Source organism: Physcomitrium patens, chromosome 7, assembly GCF_059467195.1.
Source record: "Physcomitrium patens ecotype Gransden chromosome 7, ASM5946719v1, whole genome shotgun sequence".
NCBI lineage: Eukaryota > Viridiplantae > Streptophyta > Bryopsida > Funariales > Funariaceae > Physcomitrium > Physcomitrium patens.
Window position 1 is genome coordinate 15,059,426 of NC_143416.1, and position 24,525 is coordinate 15,083,950.

Sequence of the window (24,525 nt, forward strand, 5' to 3'; positions counted from 1 at the left end):
GGTGTTGGAAGTTATTAAGAATATTTAGGATTTGTGTAGGGTTTGATTTAGGTTTTGGTTTAGGGTCAGATTTAGGATTTAGGATTTGTTTAGGATTTGATTTAGGATTTGATTTAGGATCTAAGATTTGATTTAGAGTTTGATTTAGGATTTACAATTTATCTAGGATTTGATTTAGGATTTGGTTTAGAATTTAAGATTTGTCTAAGATTTGGTTTGGGATTTAGGATTTGTCTAGGATTTGATTAAAGTCTATCAAGGTTTCAACTAGGATTAAATTAGCACTTTGTTGAGATTTATTTAAGATATATTTTTGATTATTCAAATATTTTTTAGGGCTTCTTAAGGATTCTTTTAAAGTTTATTGTGGATTTTCTTCCAATTCTTTTAAGATTTTTTATTGTTACTTTTTAAATTTTTTTAAGGTTTATTTTGAATTTGATTAAAGCTTGTTTAATATTAATAAGGTTTACTTAGAATTTATTTGATATTCTATTAGAATTAGGATTTTGTTGTTACAATTTCCATTCTACCTTCGACAATCAGATGCTTGATGCACTCTCAAGCAAGACTTTACGTAATACGATAATAATATTATGCTGAAAAGTAGAATATTATTTAAGAATAAGATAAAATTTTATAAAATTTTGGATTATAATTTTAAAAAATAAAAAATAAAAAACTTATCTAATTTGTTTAAATTTATTTTTCAAGTTTAATAATTAAAGATAGAAGTTATAGAATTTATTAGTAAAAAGTTTAGAAAGGCTTTAGAATCAAAGATATAGTATTTTGATTCATAGGCCATCCTATGTAGGTGGATAAGATAAGTGACAAAGGACTTCATTTCTATTGGTTGAAGACAAGCCTAATAGGCTTTGAGATGTTAATTTAGACCACATTGGAATTTGGAACCACTATTGAGTAACCCATTTGAGGCAAAGTGGACCATTTAAGGAAAGATGATTCATTCCAAGTGTGGAGGCTAGATTTGGAAAGCTTGTATTTTGGGCTAGAATTTGGATTAAAAATATATATATAATTAGAAGTGATAATAAGAGAGTTATGGTTGTTTGAAGTTAAGGTGTATTTTTAGTATCTATTATTATTATTTTAAGCATATAGAGAGTTGTAAGAAAACTTTGAGGAATTAAAAAGTGAGGTTAAAAATTTGACTTAAAGAGCTACATTTTATGTAAATACATTGATACATTCCAATATAGAACAAAAGAGAAAGAATTGTTGGAAGTTAGTATTTAAAATTGGAATTTGTAAGTGAATTGTTTTTAATGGAGGTTTTGATTTTTGCCATATTTTGAGTTTTGAGATAAGTTTTTGGCTAAAAATTTCTACAAATGTAGATAATTATGTTGAAAATTTGCACATGAAAAATTCATAGTATTTGAATTTCGGATTTTTGAGATATGAAGGAATTAGTACATAGGTGCCTAAAAATTGACATGTTTAGCACTTGCTAGAGATTAAGAAATATCCAAAGATCTGTAATGTATTTATGGTTGATTTTTTGTTTGGAGGTAGTCAAAGATATAAGTTAACTTGTAGAGAATTTTGAATCTAATTAGATGGTTAGATTAGAAGTTATTGATTAATACATATACAGAAGGGATTTTTTTACAAGTAGAAGTAATTTTAGGATATCTAGTCATATCTTGGGTACTCTTGTGCATCCTAGACTTGTATATTTGATGTAATTATATTCTTGAAGACAAGCTATAAATCATATTTGTATTTTATAATCTTGCAACTTATTTGAGCATTTAGTGGTAGCTAGAGGTCGAATGCTTTTTTGAGGTAATTCTCTCTATTACGACATTTTTGGTGCTTCCATTGAAAGAGCCTTAAGGCACTAATTTTTCAACAAATCAAGATGGGGGATACAAAGCAAGGAGGCTCAAATAATGGAGGTAGTCAAAATCTTATAGATGAATTTTTAAGAGCTATGCAAATGTTGATGGATCACTAAGTTGCTAATGCAATTTTGTAAAGGACTATCAAAGCATTGAAGGATGTTATTGGCAAAGTGGAGAGGTTTAATAGGAAGAATATCACTAAATTTTTGAAGGTCTATACTTGTAAATTAGAAATCTATCAAGTTCGAGAAGATAAGATAATTGAAACCTTTGATTTAGCGATTATTTTAGAAATTAGAGAAAGGATAGAACAACTACATGGGGGTATAGATGTAAAAACATAGATTAGATTTGAGGACAGATTGAAGGATGAATACTTTGATGAAGACAATGAAAAGATGACTAGGAGAGGTTTTGTTGATTGACTGGAGTAACAATCATATTAATATATGAGACCTAATGAGTTGCTAAGGGAGTTTGAGAAGAAATTTGGGCAACTTCTATTATCTGAGAAGCACCTTCTAGAGGTGAGAAAATCAAAGCTATTCTTGTAAGCTATAAATGAGATACTAGAGAATAGATTCCTTCTCTTTCTTAAAAATAGAATAATAGAAGGTGGTTTTATTACTAATTGTTATGCCTTTTCACCTCCCTATTGACTTTTTAAGAGTAGCTCATGGTAGCTTCAACACAATACCTAGTATGACAACAAAAACTAACTTTAGATTAGATAATGACTATGGACACGTTGTCGTGTTGTAACATGACTATATGGTGAAAATATAAATGAAAAGGATTTTATTAATATTTAGTCATCTTGGATGTTAGAAACAGTGGCCAATTCCAATGCCAATATTCAGGGGCCAGCTAATATCACCCCATTGCAAGCTATACCACCATACCTGATATCAGCAATATGTTCCACCGCCGTCATCAAACCAAGTACCCTTTGTACCAACGGAACAACAAGGATCATTTTCTAACCCTACATGAAACAAGTGTAGTAGGTATATATTGGTGGAGACACCCAATATGCTCGATGGAGTTGCAAGAAGACCACTTCTTTATTTCCGTTGCAAATAGATTGGTCATTATGCTAGTGAATGTCCCAATCCTAAAGCTGGTGACGATTACACATCAGTGTGTAGAAATTGCAAGCAGTCGAGGCATACTTATCAGCAATGTAATACTCCGTTCAATTTCAATAATCGGAATTAGGAGATCCAAAGCTAAGGAAAAATTGAGGAGATAAATCGAGGTCTTCAAGATACTCTGGTAAATCGGGTGGAATGTGCCCAAGCCGTTCTTACCAGGAGTCGACAAAAGGAGAAAGGACCAATTCAACATTTGGGTGAGCCTAATGCAAAGGGCCAATTTGACTCAATTACGCGGACATCCAATCTAGGTCCTGTTATAGGCCTCTTACCCAGTATGAGACTTGACTCGGTTGGGCAACCCAATGAGGTCCCGATTATGAAGGCTTCGGTTCCACTTCAAGCTATTCCGTTCTCTATGCCATTTTGGAAAAATGTCCTTTTCGTAGAAAAATCCTCTTAGAGGCAGGAATTCTATGGAAGCGCGATTTGTTATTCCAATTCCGAGTCCAGGGTAGAAGAATAGGAGACCTCACGGAGTTAAAAGAAAAGAGATGAAAAAGAAGAGGACATTCGGAGATAAGGATTTTGGAGTCGAAGAGCTAGCTTCAAGCTCCTTCTAAAGGTGTAGGACTTGATTTCATAGGGTTTGGGAGGACTTTGCAATCGTTACTCAAAGTCAGTGTTTATATTGGTGAATTGGATTTTTTGCAATAAAGTTAAGACTAATATTCTTGACTGTTTTGTGAAATTAGAGAAACATTTGCAGTTGAAATTTTAGAGATGTCTAGATGGTTGAGTATGCCAAGTGCATGCAAAAATTTGTATTAATCTAATGGTACGGATAGAGGATATTTGATCATTAGTGTAAAGAGGTATCAAAAGTTGGCATATTGGGATTGTTTAGGATTTCTGTAATATCTGGATATCTATCACCTTGAATAAGGTGAATTTTAACATGGTAAGTTGAGGACTTAAAGGCGGAGCTGTACACAAGGTTTGAATAAGAATTAATGGTTGGAGAAGGACAAATTGTAAGTCAAGGTTCGTCATCAACTTTCTAGGCAACGGTCAAGAGACATTAGTGTAGATTTATGGCATTTTCTTGCAATCTGGTAGTTAGATTGGATTGAAACTTCTTGAGCATTTACAAGACTTGCAAAGACACTAGTGGTAGAAGTTTTACAACAATCGGACAATCAAATTGAGAATTATAGCTTGTCAAAGCTCGCTGTCTAAGGTTAGGATTTAAAAATAAAAATAAAAATAAAAATAAAATAAAATAAAACTAACAAATAACAAAAAAATTTGTGCTTATAATATCTTGAAATTATTTAAAATAGTGTTTCTAAGCACTTTGTATTCAGATTAAGCTTTTATATTGAAATCCAAAATAGTTTGTATTTAGATGGTTGAAATCCACTAGACTACTTGGATACTTGCAAAACATCGTTTTATCTTCCACAGCCAGACTCCCGGTGCGTTCTCAAGCAAGATAGCACGTAATATGACATTGCCCATAGGTGATAAGTATCCTTATCATTTAACATAATCCTTTAATGTGAGCATTGTAGGGCCAACCTTCTAAATATTCTCAATAAGTAAATTGAAGATTTTTAAAGAATATTCTTTTTTCTATCATATATACTATCATAGAATTTCAATTCTAAAACCTCCTAGATACCATCGAATCATCTTATCATCTATCCATCTCTACAAGTCCTAAGCCACACTTGATGTATAAAGCTTCAATTCTTCTTCCTATAACCTTATTGTCCAATCTCTTTTTCTTTTTTAAATCTCTATTTTTTACAAGCTATAATTCTTCTTTCTACAATTTTTTTTTTCTATAAATTAAGTTATTCTAATAAACTATGATACTTTTTATTAATAGGATTCTCACACCTATTTTTTTATATTCTAATTACATTGTCATTACCTTTATTTTAATCTATAATTTAAATAATTAATTATTCATAATACCTAATATTTTTAAATTTATATTTAATAAAAAATATAAATTAAAAATTAATATATTTTATAATTCTCAACTAGTTTTTATATATTATGCACAATCATGATATGACATTGCAATATTATTCAAAGTTGCTTTTGAAGTAATTTGGTTCTTACTAATATAAATCTTAATTTATTTATTTAATCTGAGTTTAATTTAATTTTTTGTTCTTTGTCTTCATACTCAATCATTAAGATTTGCATAAATATTCTTTGAAAAATTGTTATTTTTTTAGATGTAAAACCATCCATCTCATTAAATTTTTACATGTATCATTGTCATGTATCATGATAACTAACATGAATGACAGTTTTTATAATTAGATAATTAACATGGATGATAGGTCTAAATGGCTTTATCTTGCTTTCATTGCTGTTGCTACCACACACTTTTACACTTGAAACATGATATCATACTACACAAAATGATTTCCTCGCTTTTGCAAACCAGTTGCTTGATAGTAGCTTTCAATGTCTATTCAGTTGATTGGCTAATTTATAGAAGATGCGTGCAAATTCTTTAATATGGGTGGATGATGTCCTTCATTTCAGTTTGACTTGCCACTTGTGTGACAGTTGGAATACAGTCAGCAATCGTCTTCCAAAGATACTTACGCCACTTGTGGTAATGCACATGCGTGTGAGAAAATGGTAAAGAGTGGATGGAAACAAGTTGAGGTCTTTGATACAAAGAAGCGAATAATATTCACTGATCTAGAACTATGATCTGTACATGAGCCGCTGTGATGGGGTCTACAAATGTCCAAGCTCATGCGATTTCAGATGCAGGCAAAGGTTGAGATGCTGAGTTCGGTGTTGCATCTTCTTCAGAAAGTGAGAGCAGTGTTTTCTTCTTTAGATCGAATATCTCCATCTGAAGTTCAAACACATTAAAGGGGGTCAAGATCAGATTAAAAGCAGCAATGAATAGCAGAACATACATTGAATCTTGCTCTACGTCCAAGAAAATGCACTAATGACCAAGTGTGATAATATTAGTACTCAAACAAAGAGAGACAGATCGACAGATATGACTCCTTAGAAGAAGTGCATGGTTTGATTAAAGATAACATAAATGAAAGAAGGCTTCACCTGGAGCTTGAAGGATTTTGATCTTTCAGTGACAAGCCCCTCCCTGGTGGAGTCCAATTCCTGCAGACAAACGGAACTTTGAAGCTTTGAATAAAATGAAAGACCAGGGATTCACTTGCAAAACCAGAGTGCGCTTACGATTTCAGAATAGCACACAAGATAAACGAAGCTCATGTGTCCAACAACAATGAAGACTACTTAAGAGTCTGAAACAAGAGTCTGGATTCAAGATGGGGAGATCATAGAAGTGATTCTATCAACACATGGTCCAGTCCGAATGGGACCTCGTGAACACTTAACTTACAAAAAGTATCTATTGCAATTAGGGATGTACCAACTAGTACGCAGTTACCTAGACAAAGGACAGGAACATGGGAAACAATAAACGATATTAAGTCAATCATGTTCTACACATACCTTTTGTGTGTCCTCAAGCACAGCCTTAAGAAAGGCAAGGTCATGTTCCAACCGCAAGTTCTCCGAGTGAACCACACTGCACAGGTTGTTGGAATCTTCTTGGGCTCTCTCAGCGGCAGCCACGGTCTCTTTGAGCTCCGCCTGTGCTGTCAATGCTGCAGCAAGCTGTCCTTCTGCGTGCTGCCGCATCTTTAATGCGGATGCCAACCTATTCGCTATCTCCTCTTTAGCTCTAAGAGCAGTTGTGACCTGCCCTTCTGCTTGTTCAGCCCTGCGCACAGCAGCTGCTAATTTCATCTCAAAACTCTGTCTGTACTTGTTAATCAAATGGATGCGCCTTTCCATGGTCACAGCATCCTGGAGGTCTGCAAGCAGCTGACCGTCACTGCATTCTACTTCCCCTTCCCAGCGCTGGCTTTGAGGCGCTGTGTAGAGGCTGTAATCACTTCTGTCACTTATATACGACTTCGATCGAATACTCAGATCAGCATTCAACCATGATCCCTTTCTTGAAGAGCCTACGTATGCAGCGCTTTCGTTCACCGATGTAAGAATGCCTGAGTCGAAGGATCCTTTCCTCCTAGAGGAACTTCCGTGCCACCGAGCACTTTTTGAGTTCCGTGTGACAATGGAAGCCAGCTTATCCCTCATCTCTAGCTCTTTTGATTGCATATTTGGGACCTGATAAAAACTAATATTTTAAGTAACTGCCAGCCATTATTTGTTTCGACATAAAAAATCGATTTGTTACTTGATGACTTGAAAACAGTAACAATCATATTCTTGAATCCAGGCGGTACAAATAAGCGCACAGATTTCAGTTTCAAATACTGAATTGCAAATGACTTTGCCAAGAGCATCTCTCTAACCTTGCATTTGTGTTGTAGAGGCGATGGAATCTCATGCGATGGGGTTTCTCTCAGCACTCTTGATAAAATCTCTCCTGGTGGTTGACGTGTGCCATCCAATTTCGTGCTGTATCGCCTCCGCAGTGGAACAATATCAGTAGAATTAAAACTTTCTATCACTGGAGAATTGCCTTGTGAAGCGCGTGAACCATATTGTTCTTCTTCAAGAGTATCCAGCTGGGTCTTTGCCAAGTTTACACATGATAGACCTGATCCAGCCATGCTTGGTGTTGTGGCCGAGTTACCACTGTATGAAGAAGTCTTCACATGATCCAAGGGCACTACAGACAAGACTTGTACCTGCATACAAGAAGACAAAAAAGAGACAACATTTGGATCATAACTCCATTTGCAGCGTGTCAAGCCAACTGACTTCTTTGGAAGTGAAATGAATATATACTGATTCGATCCACCTGTTTGCACTCACATGAGTATACCTGGTCAGTCAGCTAGCGTAGCCCAAAACTTTTACAATACTTTTCACACCTTGAATGAGGACCATCCATACACATTGCACTGAAGCTACCAGTGACAGTCTCATTGAAAAAATGAAGTTCTTAGCAGAGAGAATAGCAAGGACCTGGTTAGAAAGTTCAGATCCCTTTCCCCCAAAAGCTACTAGCATTGTCTTCTCCTTTCGTTGAACAAGTACCAAGCTCAGACCCTGGCATAAATCAAAAGTAAGATTCTAGAGTCAGACCATCTTCGTCTAACATGACAGATTCAACCATGTACGAATTCTTTATTTGATAAGCAAATGTTCTTACAACTTTCCTGACCCTGACAGAAAGAAGAAAAATTCTGGAGCATGCATGCTAGGACATAGTACTTGATGCTGCAGATGCGATGTAGATAGACGCAAAGCTGATGGTATGCAGCAAATAGAAGACGATTGATGGCCTCTTTCATAACATCGAATACCAGATTACCTGATTGGCAACAGTTGTATTTGCAGTAGTTCCAGCAACCGCAGACCAAGTTAAGTTGGAAACATCAAGCATCAGTGTTTCCAATGAGCCTGCAACACATTCATGCTGAACTATTTGATGATAACATCCATTATATTCTTTTGTGACAAAATAATTGAGAGAAGTGCTCTAAAATAATGAGTGAAAAATGTCAAAACCATAACCCCCATAACTCACCATGTCCACGAGTCTCTCCACCGGCAATGTACCACTTATCACCGACCAAAATACTAGCATGGCCAGACCTAGGGGAAGGATCAATGCCCTTTGTTTTCATTTTAGACCACTCCACCTGCGCAATGTTTGAACACGTTGTAAGTGGCTGACTTATTTTCTATTTTTTACATGACATTAAGAAAATATCACTATCCTTAAATAGACAACATAAACAATTGGTTTTTACTGGCCAAAGAACCACATACCGTTTCAAAATCCAGAGCACATACATCATCGAGATACTTGGATTTAGAAGATCCACCAAATATCAGCAGAAAGCGGTCATCATACATTGTAGCACAATGCTTTGAGCGTGGTGAAGGGCCGGTACTCCTGCACCATGATCCATGGAAATCTCAGCATCTACTGGGAAACATTTTTCTTCGTAAGTAATCATTAAACTAGCTTTGAAGGCTCTATGATTTTTAGTAAGAGAACTGACGACAACCGATCAAGCGTTCCAATTAAAGAGCTTCCCAGCATAAACAGCTACTAAACTTACACAGTGTTCAGAGGCAGCCACATGAGAGACTTCAAGTCCAGAATGTGAAGGTCATTTAGCTTCTGCCCTTTTGGTGTTTCCCCTCCAAACATGATGAGTATGCTCCCTGCTCTAGTTACACTTTGACCACTCCTCGCTGTCTGCAAACATTGTGCATCTCGACATGGATCAAAGGAAAATCTAAGTGAACTTGATCCAAGAACAAAAAATGCACTCAGTTAGAAAGATGGGGATATCCCTAATAACGCATATACGACCCTCTAATTTAATTGAGACTTGCAACACTATAGTTTAAGCAACACCTGTAACTTCCCACAAGAGAAATTTCTAATTGCTTAGTAGGCATTACGAGAAAACATTGTAAGGGGAAAAAAAAAAAAAAAAAAAAAAAAAAAAAAACGAGGGCACTTACCGGAATTTCTCCTTTAGCAGCGATTTTTGACCAACACTCTGTCTCCAGATCGAAAGACCAGACTGCAGGCAAGAACTCGATATAGTTATAAAACTGTCAAAGTGCATGCATAACTTGGAACAGACTTTGCAGAGCTAATCAGAGTCGTACACCACACGCTGCAACATGTGCAGAAATCTTTGGAAATACAAGACCAGATATAGCTGATATATGTGTTAAAATAAGACAAACAGCATTCAAGAGGAATTGATTATTTATAAAATGAAGATAAACATAAAGACACAAGTTCAAATGCAACACCTTCAACTTTGTCGCTAGCCGGATTCATTTCCCCGCCAATTAAAAGAACGGTCTTTCCCCATGAAATCTGCAGCCTCAGTTTTAGGATCAAATTTAGTACACACTTAGACCCTCACATCTGCCTAGCATAGATCCCAACAGGGATGGTGAGAAAGGTGAAGAGCTTACCAGGCTATGACCCCTGCATAGCGGCATCCGGCCTGGCGTTGCAGATTTCAAAGTGGTAGCGCGTCCCTTTGCAACTGGTGTATCTCTACCCAGTTCGGACCACATCATTTTGCTGAAGTGTAAGACCTACAAAGACAACAAAAAAGCTTAGATATGGTAACAGAGACTTAGCAACAATCGAATCAATGAAGTAATAATAATGATAACTGAAATCCTCCCATATTCATGAAAATCTAAACCAATTTACAATACAAATACCTGGACATCGTTGCTAGGCCCTGAACCAGTTTGGCCGCCGACCACCACCATCCTGCGTCCCACAACAGCTGCTGCATGCTGAAATAGCCATGGTCCTCGCATTAAAATGCAGAAGTCTTAGGACCAATCCTTCAGATGCATATATTACACAAAATGTTTAAATAGTAGAGGGAATCCAGCACAAACATAGAATTGCCCAACACTTAGTAGCCATTACACCAGCTAAAGAAGTTCAACGGTCAGAAGAAACTTTGATACAAGAGAATCTCAACCAGCTGTAGGAAAATGCTTGTAGAGCTTGAGGCAGAAGCTTACGAAATATCGGGGTTCGGGTTTCTTCCCTCGTGTGTTCAAATTGTTCCAACCTTGTGCGTCGTAAACGTCATCGACTCCAGAATTGTTCATTTGAGCTCTTGCGTCTAGCGGCGTGCTGTAATTGCTCACATACTCATCCTAAAGTATAGCCATTAGAATTAGAATATTTAGAGCATAATTCAGAGCTCAATCCAACCAAATCCAAATCTTCGGCAGATCAGGCTTACGAAAACAAACCATATAAGAAGCTAAACAATTGATATTTACAAGGCAGAGGAAGCGGAAAGGCTGAAAGTATCAGAAACCAAGTGACCTCAAATCACTCCAAACTCTTATGTATATTCTTGCCAGTGAGCCTCCCCTTATTTTCTACAATAATGAATGCGAATCTCTTCAGCACCTTAGCTCGCTAAAAGCGACAAAGAAAGCATGCAAAGCAATGATTCTTACGTCATAATAAGACTCCGCAAACGATGTCTACACTAGACACCAGATGAACGAGGCTTTAACAACAATATCACTCCGATATAACAAACAAGCGAGAAATTCATGTAACTTCCTCTCTAATGTCCGATATGTACAGTTTCATGATTATCTGGGAGGTGGAAACAAGGTCGTCATTCTTGCATGGGACTTACTTTCACGAATCGTGTAATTACCGAGACGTACACACCTACAAAGCTACCATGTAACGATCGGATTTGACATGTTAAGGTTTTAATACGTTAAAAAAATAGGAGAAGAAGAAGAAGAAGAGACGCGTTCGTGAACTCAGCGTGCGAAATGATACATGCTTGAAAGCCTGGATAGTTCCGCTCAGAATCACTAAGCAATAACGCTACCCCTTTGATGATCATTCGGTTACAATCACAACAAAGATAGAAATGTAATTTTTGAGCTTCGGAAAAAAGTACACGTACCCTAGTCGCCTGTGGCTTAGCAAGCAGACGTGAAGCAGTGAACACATCACACTCAGTGCCATGAGCTCTCTCTGCCTCAGAATCGAAGTCGGCACGCAGATGGTTTCTGATCGGAAGTCCATCATCAGGAGTCACTTTTTCTGCCGCGGATTTTCTCCTCTTCGAAAAAATGCGCCTCCTACGGCCATCTTTTTTGGAAGTTGCGCCACTCAACCTGGCATCCAGTCGCACTTCCCCTCCATCGCTACTATCGCTCCTCACAACGTCATTTTTCGGATTTAAATGAAAGCTTCCATTTTCTGGCGTCAAACCTGATCTATCGCCATATACAGGTGATTCGTCCACAATGCCCAAGCCCATTTGCTCAACATCAAAACTCAATATGATGCTCCTGCTCGAGTCCTCTCTATCACCATCTCCCCCAAGGCCATCGCCGCTCACCATTCTACACAACCTGGAGTTGGAACTTACTGTAGAAAAACCTCGTGGGAAACCATCACGCTTTCTGTCCTCAGCTCGGGAATTCTGCCGCGCTCTCACAATCCTTGTACTCACTTTCCTACCACCATATCGGCTCTCAAACGAAGACACTACTCTCTTTGCAAGGCCGTTCGCCTCCTTCACCATCTCTGCACTAGTCATCCCAGCAATTCGCCCACCATTCCCTAAACCCCCGCCACTCCTCCTCCCGCCCACATTCTCCAAACCTTCCTGCCTGAACTCCACCTCAGCAACAGCACGTCTTGCTTCTCCTAACGCCATGCCATGTTCCACATTAAGATTTAGCGATCGTTTGAGCTTCCCAAAAACATAATTCTCGCGCCTGGCTGGTCAAGAGAATCTGCTGAGGCGTGACGAGATGCTAGAGAAGAGGAGATTCAAAAATAGAAGTATACGAGTATAAAAAGCAGCGGCAAGGGCGGGGGGCGTGTGATAGCTACCCTCAAGGTACGCAGTTCTGCCGACTCCCTCGGAGTCGGTTAGTGGAAATCTAAACCCAGTAATTCGCTATCCCGTCCCAGAATGCGCCTTGCCGCCGTTGTGAATGTCCGCAGGGGTTGCCGCACCATCCGTAGCCATGCCGAAGTCCAATGGAAAGGATGTAGAAACTAAAGAAATTGCAATTGGAAGAACCGGGCACGACTCTTGAAGAGAGTTGAAGTAGTCCAACAAAACGGATAGCACCTGCTTTGTCAATCAGGAGAGTGAGCTGATGATGATGATTCCTCTCGGTTTGGGGCCAGGTCAAGGTTCTGACACTCGCCACAACATGAGTGCTATCCATTTGACGGTCTCTTGGGCAGAATACTGCAACGGTCTACATGGGCTTCGTCTTGCAATTTGAACTCTGGAATTCGAAACATTATAAAAACTTGACTGTAAGCAACGCATTGTGATACATTCGTACTGAATGTGCACGGCGTAAATAACTAACTTACCAACTCCCGCTATCTTAACCTTGACACTTCGGCCAAATTGTCTTCAAGCATGTCTGCGTATTGTTCAACCAGTATCTGTGCAGGGCTATGTGTAACGTACTCTGCGTCAAGTTCGTAATCAGGTCTGTGAGGGACTGATCACAATCCATGGCAATTCGGCCAGCGTTAACAGAATTGTCAAACAGATTTCTACTCTAGAGTCCATGGTAGGAGTTTCTCGTTGGTGAACGGAAGTGATTGCACGGAGAAACCTGCGATCGAGTCCTGAATGTCGTACTGATGAGCTTTGTGATCTGGTTTCAAATTTGTAGAGGGTCGCCAGAATCCGAACCAGGCTTCAAGTTCAGCCAATGGATTACACCCACAGGCTCAGATGTGAAAGCTCTGTGACGAGGTTGCGTCGCTGAAACATTTGAATCCATCTGTGGAGTGCATTGCACGGCTTTGGATCACAATCACCTGCACAGAGCAGGGGCTGACAGTGATGCCGACCTGAGCACATGGTAGTGTCTGTCTTCTTCAGAGATCACAATCCACATTCCCAAGTCAATCATCCAACACAGGTTCCAATGCGTTGTCGGCGAAATGGCACACGAAATCCATTGCGCAGAACTCCAAAGATCGACATTCTCCAATACATTATGCGTTCCCAGATTCCAACACAGAATGAAGAGTTGAGAACACATGACTGACGGACAGAGGCTCGACCAGTCTTCGAAGTTTGACCCCACAAGAACGAAGAACCAATTTTAGTTGCACGCAACAATTCCCAGTGTTCCATGATGTCTATCTTTCTGTTCCTTCACGGACCTGGATTCTTCCACATCCGAAGGGGATCCATTCCTGGCAGCTTCATTTTCACATTACCCACTTCCATGGCTTCTTTTCTCCCTTTAATCATTCACAAGATCCTCAACCTGGCTTCTCATGCCGCTCACAATCCGTGACACTACCAATGTGGTGTTTAGTCTGAACACCTTGAATAGACATGAATGGGTGTCAGAGCTTCAAAACGGAAGCCGATTCTGAATCAGAGCTATCTCCACTCCCTGCAGATTGAAACAAGGAAGCTAATTTTCGGAAGGGTTTCTATTTCGGTAACAATGAGGTCAATCATCCAACGTTGAAACGCAATCAACCAGTTCACTACCGAAAATATTGGGTAGTAGATGGTATTCTATGCAAATTCTCCTTGTTCTCTGCCCTGACTACTTGGAAGCAATGGTTCTAAGATAGTGAGCTTCCTATTTCCTGTGCAGGAGGTCAAATGTTGTAGAGCATTCATGGCATCATCTGAGGGCACCGCACGCTTGCAACCTCTTGCGACAGAGTTCCTATGTTCTTTATAACCCTAAAACCTTGAGCTTTACAGACACCCAGTTGCGGTTTCCCTCATACAGATAGCATGTCACCTTATCCATGTTACAGGTTAACCTTGCAGGTGACAAAAAAATTAATTATCAGGAATCAAAATCAATAAAATGTTGATGAATAATTACGTTTGATTGAGTTGGTTTATTTTTGCAGAGGTCTTAAGATTAGGTTACGCTACAGACTCTTGGTGTTAGGGATTTCTCTGAGACACCAAACTGATTCACAAAACAAGGGTATTGACTTGCGTAGACTCACATAATTTTTCAGGTTGTGTGAGGATGACATGTTGTAAGCATTTCAACTCATGCAATCCGAATTGTTTTTATTTATGTTTTTTTTTCTACCATTGATGAAAAGAAAGAAAGAAAGAAAAAAAAAAAACAGCTATTTTTTAGTTCTGCATGCACCAATTTAAGGTGCATTCAGCGGATTTTTAATGGCATTTGTCATATTAAAATATATTTGATGCAAACTATTACAAAAATAGTTGATAAGACAATGAGTGCACATTGATTAATGCATAACTTAACAGGGATTGTTAAAAATATTCATTACATACAATTTTCTACATGTTATTTTTAAAGCTTCAGAATATTAAACAATTTCATAGCAAGTTGAAACTTGCCCTAATTTTTTGTACACTACTCTTAGAGATTTTTGTTGCATAAAAAATTAACAAAAATTGCATCTTAAGATTAGAAGAGGCATAACTTCCCTCAACATTTTTATAAAATTTTTTATAAAAATTGATCCTATAAATTTTTTCATTAATTTTGATTAAAAACTTCACCAATTTTTATTTAAAATATAATAAAAAGTATGGTTTTTTTCTGTACTTTGATGAACTATCTCAATGCACCAAAAAAATATAAAACTTTATTATATATATATATATATATATATATATATATATCATCATCATCATCATCATCAAAATAATGGGATTTACATATGATTTTTAATTTATAACAAACAATGCTAACATAGATACAATTTTTATTTTGCTATTTCCAATCTTGAAAAAGAAAATAAAGGAGATCATGCAATTACTACTCATGATAAATGATAAATAACATCAACAAGTGTACAAGTCAAGAAATGGAATAATGCTATCCCAAAATCTTAGACATGACAACATTTGTGTAGTTGGGTTTAAACAAGACACCTAATAATTCTCTAAAAAGATTGTAACAAATTTAGTTTATTTCAATGAATCGATAGTGCTTGTTAGGATGAAACGCCAATTCCAGAAATTAATTTTTGCTGAGTCATGCACTTTGGACACTAGATGTTGTTGATAGTAACTCAGAATTAGGAAATGTCCACTCGCTAATGCACACCCACCCGCTTCTTTCGTCAAGCATCTGGAAACATCTGAATTAGACAAGAGCCACAAAATGCTTTTGAACACATCTGCTGGTCACTGCTGATAAAGTCCAGTCGCATGGCAGGGAAGACTGGAGTAATGGAGCTGGAATGACAGTGCGGCTGAAGTGGGTGCAACTCATTAATGAAAATCACCTTGACAGCATCTAGTTTAGTACACATTAATAACCTCTGCAATGTGCACCTTCGGCGAGTATTTATGAATCAAGATTGAGCGAGTAGCAGTTCATCAATCCCGTTGGGATATGGTTGCCGACTTCAGAAAGGAAAGAGAGCAGCAATTTTTGCACTTCAATGTCCATTGCGTCGTTATTTTGAATAGACCTCCATGACCTCTGTGCTTGTACGTTCCCGACATGCGTTTAGACCCACATGGGACGATTTAACAAAACAATTACTAGATTTGTAGAATAGACAACTGAATTGGACTGTATCCAGTGTGATTCAAGCACCCAGATTGATTTATTCCGCGAATTGTAACCAGTGCTTGAATTGTATAAAAAGAATTGTCTTGTAAACTAAAACAAGATTGTACGAAATTTAAACTCATTAGATTCATAACCGAGGGAAACTAGGTACACAAGACAAGAAGCTCGAAAGCAATTACATTGAGTAGAAGTCAACAGACTTTTGAACTTAGGCTTGTGATTAGACACTTTTCGTTTGCAATTCCAAAATGAGCACAAAAATCCAACAGATTCTTGAGCTGCCATCGCTGAGTCTTTGATTTCTAACAATCGATAACGGTAGTACTTGGTTGTTCAGGTGAGCCCCCCCACAAAGTGCAGGACCAACACATAAAATCCTGAAATTAGCGACTGTAATTTTTTCTGGCCTGTGCAAACATCGAATACTTGTTTGTTGGAGGTTATGATACGAAAACTCTAGTTCCAACCTGTCCTTTGAAGTTCCAAGATACCAGCACCTCCATCGGCGGCTCCCAGTGTTACTGCTGGAAACAAACAAAAAGGAGCAGTGAACTCTGCTTCCCATTCATTAATGATGTCGACCACCCTACTCTACTCTGCTCATTAACACCGTTGGCATCTAATGTGATCGGCGTCATTTGTTCAAAATAATTATTTGTAGAATAATTACTCCAAACAATCGTGACACCACAATTCAGTGCAAGGTTCCGGCTCTGGCCCTGTCCCAGAATAGGTGACAGGAAGAAAAATATCTGGAGCGGTACTTGATCTTGAGCAATGAAAATTGGGCGGCATTATCAATATCTTCGAGTCTCCATTGCAATCTACTGAAAAAAACCCCACACCGCTAGACGGTATTCAGTTGGACTGGATCGAACAAATTCTAACGTGCATTTTATCAATGCACAGATACTAAAATAACATCATATGCATACATGAGGCTTTCCTAAAATTGCAACTTGAAAGCCCTCTGGTGTCAAACTTTTGGAGTCAACCAAGATGTTGACTAGAATTGGGTATAAATCGAATGTGAAAACAAGCTAAGGAGCTTTAGTAAAAGAGTTTCAATAAAAATGCTGTAATGGAAGACATAATATGTATATATTTTTCAATTAGGTTAAGTTAGTTCCAAAAGATCAGAAGTAAAATTTTACCTACGGTTAAAATACTAGAAATAATACAAATAACAAGACATTATTGTTTAGAATCTGAATAGAAGCAAGTAAGTCTATTTTGTAACACAATTTATTAGGCTTTTTATTTTCTTTGATTTATCAATGTATAAACCTAAGCATTTATGCCATATATAAATAAATTTTAGAAAATGATTTAATTTTAGAGTTTTAAAAAAATTTCAAAGGGGAGTCTCTTTAGGTTTTTGAGAGCAAGAAAACAGGATTTTTGATCTTGCAATAGAATAATATTTTTTTTTATGAAGGATCCTATAATAGAAGTACCTTTTAAGATGGCTTATTAAGCCTTTAGACAAAGGATCCTCCAACAGAAGGTACTCTTTTAAGAGGGCTTTTATATAAGAGTTTGCAAATTAAAAACAAACTTTCACAATAAGCCTCTTTTGACAATTTTTTAGATTAATAGTATATTTAGTTATGGCCAAATAATAAAACATGATAAAATTATTTTAAAAAATAAATGTCATATATCCAATTTCAAAAATAAGCTAAATATTTTTATTTATGTAAGTTGTAGAATAAATATTCACTACAACTAATTAGAATATTTACATCTATTTGCTAAAATGTGTAATCTTATTTAATATAAGAGTCCTACTAAGTACTTAAGCTTGATGATAACTTGCTTAATATGCCTAAGGTTAAAAAACCTACATGTAAACTTACAATCCATTTTGTTTTCTTCAAAAAAAGATCTCATGGAGTTGTAATGTTGAAGACATAGTAAAAAATAGTAAAGATATACAAATTTCCAGAATAACATTTTATTGGTTCGGTTATACAAGTCTACCAAGGTATAAAGGTAGAAAACAACATAAAAAATCTCTATTAAAGAAGTTTCAATATCTAAAGTCATCTACCATAAGAATTTGATAGGATTTATAATATTATCTTGCATATCATTGATAGAAGAAGACATTATGATTTTTGAAGAAAAAATGATAACTTTGTAGATGACAATATTTATTTTATTCAGTTATAAATGATGGTTGTTTTTTTTAATTTTTTTAAAAAGATAATCTAAATAACTTTCTTGAAGTTACATGAAACCATAAAAGACCATATTCTTTCATACAAGTATTGAAGCAAGTAGCAATATAATTATTTATGACTTAGTCAAAATTTGATGGTTTAGCTACTATAAAAAAAGGGAGTGAATACTTATCATATTGCTCAAAACAGAATGTACTATTAAATAATAAGACAATCATTTTTTTGAATTGACTATATCTATATATATATATATATATATATATATATTTGTTTGTTTGTAGGATGCAAAAAAAAAACATTGAAATTTGTTTTTAGACAAAGAGCAATTATAGTGTTTATCTTTTAAATCAAAAAATAAAGTTGTAGCCAATCAAAAGAATAAAAGAATAAAATACTTTTACTTTATAAAGTTATTATTAGAATCTCTTTTTTAATATTTAAAAGAAAGAATTAAAAATTAAAATCTTAAAAAATCTAAAATTTAAAGCCTTTTACAATGTCTCAGATAATTTTTTTTTTCTTATTTATATGCCACTAATTTTTTAGCAATAAGTTGATCTTTTTATGTACTAAAAATAATTAGTTTTAAAGAAATGCTTTTGAAGCCTTGGTCTACGAATATCATTTAAGAAGGTATTATATTTTCTAAACTATGTCTAAAAAAATATTTCTTGAGGGATCTTTTGACTAGGATCTATATGTAAGTATAGCTATAATTATTTTATATTAAAAGATCTTTATTTGAAATCTCTTCTAATGATTGTAGTTATAAGGTTTTTTAATGGGAAGATCCTCCAATGAAGTCTTCTTTGGTAATTACATCTACAAAACTATTGTATGATATTTAGGCTTGCCAATATTTATAAAAAAGATTCAAATAAAAAAATCTAAATAATTCAACAAATCAAGGCAATAAATAAATTAGATAATAAATAATAAAGCCAATCATATATTAAAAGATAGAAGATATTTAATGATTAATTTTTTATAATACATAAGCCTTTTTTTAGGCTCTATAAATGTTTGTAAAGAAGAAATCACAAAAGAATTAAACAAACCTAAAACTTAATGCCTTCTCATGATGTGCTAGATTAATTATTATTTCTTATTTAAATAACATTGATTTTTTTGGTAATAAATTGGCCTTTATATATCCTAACATTGCTTGGTTTGAAAAATAAAGTTGTTGAATCTATAACTAGAGAAAATCACTCTATAACTTATTATATTTTCCTAATCAATTTGGAAGTGAAAAGCTTAAAATTCAATATTCAAAACATTCTTCTTTGGATTGTCATCAACAAGTAAGATATAGTTTATATTAATTAAAATATTTTTGGCACAAAATACAACCTTTCTAATATCTTTTAAATAATAAGTTTTCAAGGATAAGAACTTGAAGGAGATATATAAATAAATGAGATATGTATCAAAGAGAGATGACAAAATAGAAATAAGAAAGTATGTATATTCAAAAAGACATTGGAATGACTATTGCCAAAGATTAGAAAAATTAGAGACTCTTAAAACTATATTAGAAGTAAAAAAAAGAATTAACAAGAATAAAGAAGTTCTCATTTTTGCTTTTATATAAATTATCTAATTAAGAACTAAATAGCAATGTTTTATATGATCTCTAACATGTGTCTAACTTATATGATTTTTTTTTATATATGTATTATATGCCTAATTTATACTACAAGTCACCAATATGTGCAACACATGATCAACTTATTGGCTAAGTTTTCAACCTAACAGTCACCTATAGATACATATAAAAATAAAATTGCATCTATGGAGCTTTTAAGAAGCATCTCTATAAGATATTATAAATTTCTTTTATTTTTACATACTTCTATCTTCTCATATTTTTTAGGTAATTATTAGAATAAATATGAATGCCTATAATATTATCCTTCCTTTTAGGAATGAATTCCACAAAGAACAGCAATTACATATTGAAAAAATCTAAGATGTAATAAACTATATTTATCACATATTCTATTTTTTTTGATATATATATTTAAAGATAGTAGATAGATCCTCACAAATATCAATATTGATCCATATTAGGGCCAAAAGATCATCTTAATATTTAGTCATTGTCAAGGTTTTCATAACTTCCTTCAAAAAAATATTTGGAATACTATCAAGCACACTTCCTATCTCTAATAATATCACCAAATATTGGAAGTCTCTTCCAAGGTTGTGATAGAAAACACATTATATCTTTCCATCTATTTGAGAAAGAATATACTATGCTTAAAGGTCTTCATCTTTATTATGTTGTCTTAAAGATTGTGATAATTGCAATGCCTTATCCAATAATTTAACAAACAATAACTTTGATTTAATTTTTTTGGTTATTAATTTTTTATCTTTTTAATATTATAAATACAGAAAAAATAATAAATAAGGATAGAAGATGGAATGCAAGTTTCATTGAGCCTTATTTCTTGTATAAAAAAGAATTATTTGACTCTTGATCTTAATTTTGATGGATGTTATAGATAAACAGTTTTTATTTTTTATTTTTTTATTGCAAGATTATTAGATGGCTTACATGTGTATTCATTAATATCATATTTGAGTCAATTAACAAGATATTCTAACCTAAATTAGGACCACTTAAAATCTAAGACTTCTTCAACTTCAAGCTCTTAAATATTATCTACTTCTATAAGAAGATGTGACATTTGTCTTCTTTCCAAGATATTCAATCTTATATGATCAAAAAAAAGATACATAGTATACATAATGGATATTTATAGATTCTAACATGTATAATTGATAAGTTACTAGATTTTTTTATTTACAAATAAGAAACGATCTAAGTTTACCATTATCTAATTTATCACAAGGGCAATTATTCTTCATATTATGAAAAAGTAATCATATCTTATTGTTAATGTAGAATTAAGGTTTTTCTTTATAGTAGGTACTTGTATTAATCTTTTATCATTCTTGAATTACTTTTAATTCTATCTTTATTGTTGCATATAGCTCTGATAAAAAATTTATCAAATCTTTTGTAATATGGTTATCAATTTTTAAAAATTCAAAAGTATTAAGTTATGGATGTTAACCATAATTAATAAAAAATATGTTTATTTAATAGAAGAATATAATATAATATTTTAAAAAAAACTTTGCCAATGGCAAAAGAATTGTCCAATCATCTTAATGTTAGTTGGCGGTACATTCTAAATACTATTTGAAAACTTCATTCATCCATTTTATCTATCTATTAATTTTAAAATAAAAAATAATAAATTTATATATACTTTTAATATCTTAAAAAAGATTCTTTAAAATCTTCATACAAATTGGATTCTTTTAATAGATATAATATCCTTTGATAGTCTATGATAGGAATGAATATTGTCAAGGAAAAATATAGTTTTTGTACATATGATAAAATTTTATGTGATACAAAATGTGAAAATTTGATGAAATAATTTACTATCATAAATATAGAAGCATATAAACTTGAATTTTGAAGATCTATAATAAAATCTATAGAAACAAAAGACTATGATTGTTTTAGTATAAGTAGTGGTTGTAAAAGTTTTTAAGATTGATAAAAAATATTTTTCGATTTTAAAAAAATATCACATGATTGTAAAAGTCTTTGATTGCCTTTTATATTTGAAGCTACTACTTCTTTTTTTTAATATTAATTACAAGGTCTTATATCCAAAATATCTTATGACTTAGAGAGCATGTAATCATGCTTTACCTTCTAAAATATATAAATATCTTTTAAAATAGAATAAATATTATGGATATATTTATTCTAATAATAATATATTCCTATTTATTTATATTATTTAGATTATTATTAGATTAATTTGATAACATCTTATAGAAGTTTCATAGATGCATTTTCATCTTTATACATGTCTATAGATAATTAGTAGGTTAAAAACTTAGCCAATAAGTTAGCTACCTATTGCATGTGTTAATAGCTTGTAAAACAAGCTAATTACATGGCACACATATAAGAAACTTATTTTATAAGTTAGACACATGTCTTGTAAATTTGACAAGTATTGGAGGTTCTATAGAATGTCACTACATAGCTCTTAGTAGATAATATATATAGAGACAAGCATAAAGCTTTCTTCACTCTTATCAATTCTTTTTTTGCTTCCAATTTAGTTTCAAGAGTCACTAGCTTCTTAATCTTTGGCAACAACTATTCCAATTTCTTATTAAATATGTTTACTTTCTTATTTCTATTTGATCATCTCTCTTTGCTTCATTTCTTTTTTCTTTACATATCTTCTTTGAGCTCTTATCCTTGATAAATTGACAAGAGTCCTAATTCATTATTCATATCTAATTTTTAAAAGTGAATGGATTATCTCACTTCTATTGTTGTATTTTGAAGCTTGTGGACTATCTATTTTTAAATCAACATTCTCTATTTTATAAACCTTTATTTTTTTCTTAAAGTGAATAGATCACCCATCTTTATAGGAATTTTTATTTGATATTAGAGATTGCAGATTACCTTCATTTATTTTATTTGTAGATTTATTAAGTTATTTGAAATAGAAAAAAAATCATAGATATTATATTTGACAAAAATAAGAATAGATTTGTAATTATAATAGATCTTTATGAATTTGTCAATATTCTTAAGATGGAAATTTAACACATTATCAATACCAACCATGGAAGCACTATTTCTATGCTTATAAAAAAAGTCCAAAATCTATGCAAAGAAGTTATGTAGTTAAAAGAAGCAAGTAGATCCATATCACAATCAAATCTAAAAAGTCTTATTTATATAAGGGTGAGGAAGGCAAGGATTTGTATGCTCAAGAAGTTTGATGGAATAAGATCAAAATTTTAAAGATTTTTGTAACAAGTCAAGTTCTATTTAAGATTTCATCCTTTTCAATACTTTGGTGAATTCTCTTAAGTTGGATTCATACTCACACTTCTATTTATTACAACAAGGATCACAGTCATCTACTATATATGTTATTAAATTCCAAAACCTTGTCTGCAACATAGAATAAATGATAAAGTCCTTATCAATCAATTTTGATATGGATTGAAAGATAACATCAAAGATTTATTATTGAAAATGTCAAAAGTAAATTCTTTGAAATAATTTATTGTTCAAGCCATTGCATGCAACAACTGATTATTTGAAAGGTGTCAAGAAGAAAAATTTGATTGTAAAGCAATAACTCAAGTAATGACTGTAGCTCTAAAGTTTTTAGAAATTTATTCATTAAGGCAAAAACCAATGTAAATTGATACAATATATTTTAAATTTTTCACTAAGCAAAAAAAGACTCAATGTCATCAAGAAGGCTTGTGCTTATATAATGGAGAAACTAAGCACATTGCTCAACATTGTCTAAAAAAGTAATACAATCAAAAAATGAAGACTATGATTGCCAACAAAGACAATGAGTCAAAAAATAAGTTTTTTCAACAATAATAAAGACCGTGCAACTAAAATCATGTACAATACCTAATAAAGTTTATATTCTTTTTTCAAAAATCTCACTTTTTTTTACAATAGATATGTATTTAGGATCCAAAAATTACAAATTTTCTACCTTATTAGATTTAAGAGCCTTACCTTATTTTTATAAATAAAGACTTTATTAAAAAATAAGAAATATCTTTAATAAAAAAAATTAAATTTGTACATGTAGAAGTCATAAATGATCATTTGTTATCTTTAAGAGATATTATCTATAAAATTATTTCTTTATATATAGTAATTAAAGATTTTAATAGTATAATAATATTTTATGTGATAAGATCTCCTATTAATTTAATTATTTTAGAATTATCATGGTTAAAAAAGGATAATCCTCAAATAGATTGGATTTCTTATAACCTTTACTTTTCTTGTAGTTTAATCTAAATTCTTTTAGTCAAGTGAAAATACATAAGTCAAATATATCCAAACTCTTACCAATAAGTACAAAAGCTCTCATACATAGAACAAAAGAAGCGTCATCTTTTGTTATAAATACCACACCCATTTTTTATGGTAGAAAGATAATAAGTAGTGTTCTTAACAAATATCAAGATTTTCAAGACGTTTTTGAAAAGAAGAATGTAGATATTATTTTAAAATATTGATTCTATGATTGTTCAATTAATCTTCAAGAAGAAGCTCAATTACTATTTGGATCAATCTACAGCTTATTATAAAATAAGTTGACTATACTAAAAGAATATATTAACAAGAATTTGGACATGAACTTTATGTGAATTTTT

At 33.4% G+C, this 24,525-nt stretch overlaps 1 protein-coding gene and 1 long non-coding RNA gene across 3 annotated transcripts; one reads left to right on the top strand and one right to left on the bottom strand.

The window, feature by feature from the left end:
* Positions 1 to 5,622: 5,622 nt before the first annotated feature.
* LOC112284301 (uncharacterized) lies at positions 5,623 to 12,607 on the bottom strand. Of its 2 annotated transcripts, XM_024523997.3 has the most exons (16): positions 12,399 to 12,607; positions 11,458 to 12,209; positions 10,538 to 10,675; positions 10,223 to 10,300; positions 9,965 to 10,090; positions 9,797 to 9,863; positions 9,497 to 9,558; positions 9,085 to 9,224; positions 8,789 to 8,915; positions 8,544 to 8,658; positions 8,328 to 8,416; positions 7,979 to 8,062; positions 7,360 to 7,698; positions 6,491 to 7,171; positions 6,074 to 6,133; positions 5,623 to 5,855 (listed from the first exon to the last, which is right to left on the bottom strand). In XM_024523997.3, the coding sequence occupies exons 2-16, from the start codon at positions 12,097 to 12,099 to the stop codon at positions 5,751 to 5,753; spliced, it is 2,853 nt and encodes a 950-aa protein (XP_024379765.1). In that variant the 5' UTR covers positions 12,100 to 12,209; positions 12,399 to 12,607; the 3' UTR covers positions 5,623 to 5,750. The 2 variants fall into 2 exon arrangements, with proteins under 2 accessions (XP_024379765.1, XP_024379764.1); XM_024523996.2 differs by lacking the exon at positions 12,399 to 12,607 and having other exon boundaries at positions 11,458 to 12,352.
* A 1,265-nt stretch (positions 12,608 to 13,872) lies between these two features.
* On the top strand, positions 13,873 to 14,391 carry LOC149988581 (uncharacterized). The gene is made up of 2 exons (XR_016504243.1): positions 13,873 to 14,004; positions 14,156 to 14,391. It is a non-coding gene; the product is annotated as an uncharacterized LOC149988581 (long non-coding RNA).
* The last annotated feature ends 10,134 nt before the right edge of the window (positions 14,392 to 24,525 follow it).

What these genes read in the sequence shown, in the direction of transcription:
- LOC112284301 (XM_024523996.2), bottom strand. Translation starts at nt 12,219, where the DNA reads ATGGCGTTAGGAGAAGCAAGACGTGCTGTTGCTGAGGTGGAGTTCAGG. An exon ending in GGCTAGCGACAAAGTTGAAG is followed by an intron (nt 9,559 to 9,796) that starts GTGTTGCATTTG and finishes TCTTGCCTGCAG; the next exon opens with TCTGGTCTTTCGATCTGGAG. An exon ending in GTGCTCTGGATTTTGAAACG is followed by an intron (nt 8,659 to 8,788) that starts GTATGTGGTTCT and finishes AACATTGCGCAG; the next exon opens with GTGGAGTGGTCTAAAATGAA.